The 1944-nt window shown below is 46.9% G+C and overlaps 1 protein-coding gene across 1 annotated transcript; it reads left to right on the top strand.

Annotated features, from left to right (window-relative positions):
* The first annotated feature begins 566 nt into the window (after positions 1–566).
* Positions 567–1684, top strand: LOC122427409 (protein transport protein Sec23B-like). Its single transcript, XM_043446865.1, is given in 2 exon segments — positions 567–813; positions 816–1684. Coding segments are annotated over 2 exon segments (1116 nt in total).
* Positions 1685–1944: the final 260 nt, after the last annotated feature.

Below are 1944 nucleotides of genomic sequence, written 5' to 3'. Positions count from 1 at the left end.
GAAAAGGCAAAAAGATATGACACTGAAAGATGAACTGCCCCAGGTCAGTAGGTGCCCAGTAGGCTACTGGAGATCAGTGGAGAAATAACTACATAAAGAATGAAGAGACTGAGCCAAAGTGAAAATAATGCTTGGTTGTGGATGTGACTGGTGTTGGAAGTTAAGTCTTATGCTGTAAAGTACAATATTGCATAGGAACCTGGAAAGTTAGGTCTATGAATCAAGATAAATTGGAAGTGGTCAAACAGGAGATGGCAAGAGTGAACATCGACATTTTAGGAATCAGTGAACTAAAATGGACTGGAATGGGTGAATTTAACTCAGATGACCATTATATCTACTACTGTGGGCAAGGATCCCTTAGAAGAAATGGAGTAGCCCTCATAGTGAACAAAAGAGTCTGAAATGCAGTACTTGGTGCAATCTCCAAAATAACAGAATGATCTCTGTTCATTTTCAAGGTAAACCATTCAATATCACAGTAATCCTAGTCTATGTCCCAACCACTAATGCCAAAGCTGAACAATTCTGTGAAGACTTAAAAGACCTTCTAGAACTAACACCAAATGGCATTTGGTGCTACTTTGGAAGTAAAGACCTCAAAGGAACTGAAGGTTGCGGAAGCCATTGGATGCTGTGTGTCTCTGAATGTGAAAGGACCGTGTGTGTCAGAAAAAGAGCGTGGTGTCGGTGGCGTGGGTCAGTGGAAAATCTGTGGCCTGGATCCCACAACGATGTTACACATCTACTTTGAAGCAGTCACCCAGAACAGCGCCCGGATCCCGCAAGGAGGCCAGTTCTTCATGCACTGCCAGACTCCCGCACCCAGCGGTGCATCCGTGTGACCGCCGTTGCCCGCAACTGGGCAGATGTGCAAAGACAGCTGAAGCACGTCAAAGCGGCGCTTGACCAGGAGGCGGCTGCGATGCTGATGGCGCGGCTGGGGGTGTTCCCAGCCGAGTCGGAGGAGGGGCCGGATGTGCTCCAGTGGCTGGACCGACAGCTCATCCTGCTGTGTCAGAAGTTTGGACAGTATAATGAAGAAGACCCCGTGTCATTTAGGTTATCAGATTCCTTCTCTCTATACCCTCAGTTCATGTTCCATCTTAGAAGGTCTCCACTCCTTCAAGTCTTCAACAACAGCCCTGACGAGCCGTCGTATTATCGGCACCACATTGCCCGGCAGGATCTCACCCAGCCCCTCATCATGATCCAGCCCATTCTGTATTCCTACTCCTTCCACCGGCCCCCAGAGCCTGTGCTCCTGGACAGCAGCAGCTGTCAGAATTCTGCTGAGAATTCTGTCAGAATTCTTGCTGACAGAATTCTGCTCATGGATACTTTCTTCCAAATTGTCATTTATCTTAGTGAGACTATAGCCCAGTGGCGGAAAGCAGGCTACCAGGACATACCCGAGTACGAAAACTTCCAGCACCTCCTGCAGGCGCCCCTGGAGGACCCACAGGAGATCCTGCAGGCGCGGTTCCCGGTGCCGCGGTACCTCCACACGGAGCACAGGGGAAACCAGTCTCGATTTCTTTTGTCCAAAGTGACACCGTCTCAGACACACAATAACCTGTATGCTGGGGGACAGGAAATGGGAGCGCCCATCCTCACTGATGACGTTAGCCTGCAGGTGTTCATGGACCCTCTGAAGAAGCTGGCTGTTTCCAGTGCTTGTTGAGCTAAGGAGATGGGCAGGAAATGGAAGAAAACAGTCACTTTGTGTTCACAATCGTTTATAAAGGCTTAACATTCCTTTTGCTTTGTCAGTGGATTTTAACAAATAATCAAAGGAAGTGTTAGTCTTTAGATTTTAATTTATTTGTATTCCTTATCTGTGCCCTTTTCTTACTCCATACAATTATAAGGTCATAAACATTTTGGTATTGGTAGATGTTTATATGCTTTTTGTATCCTAACTTTTAGAGTCTGTATAAAATC

Source organism: Cervus canadensis, chromosome 2 (genome assembly GCF_019320065.1).
Source record: "Cervus canadensis isolate Bull #8, Minnesota chromosome 2, ASM1932006v1, whole genome shotgun sequence".
NCBI classification, from domain to species: domain Eukaryota; kingdom Metazoa; phylum Chordata; class Mammalia; order Artiodactyla; family Cervidae; genus Cervus; species Cervus canadensis.
Note: the sequence above shows the minus strand (reverse complement) of the source record. Positions and strands in the feature narration are given on the sequence as shown.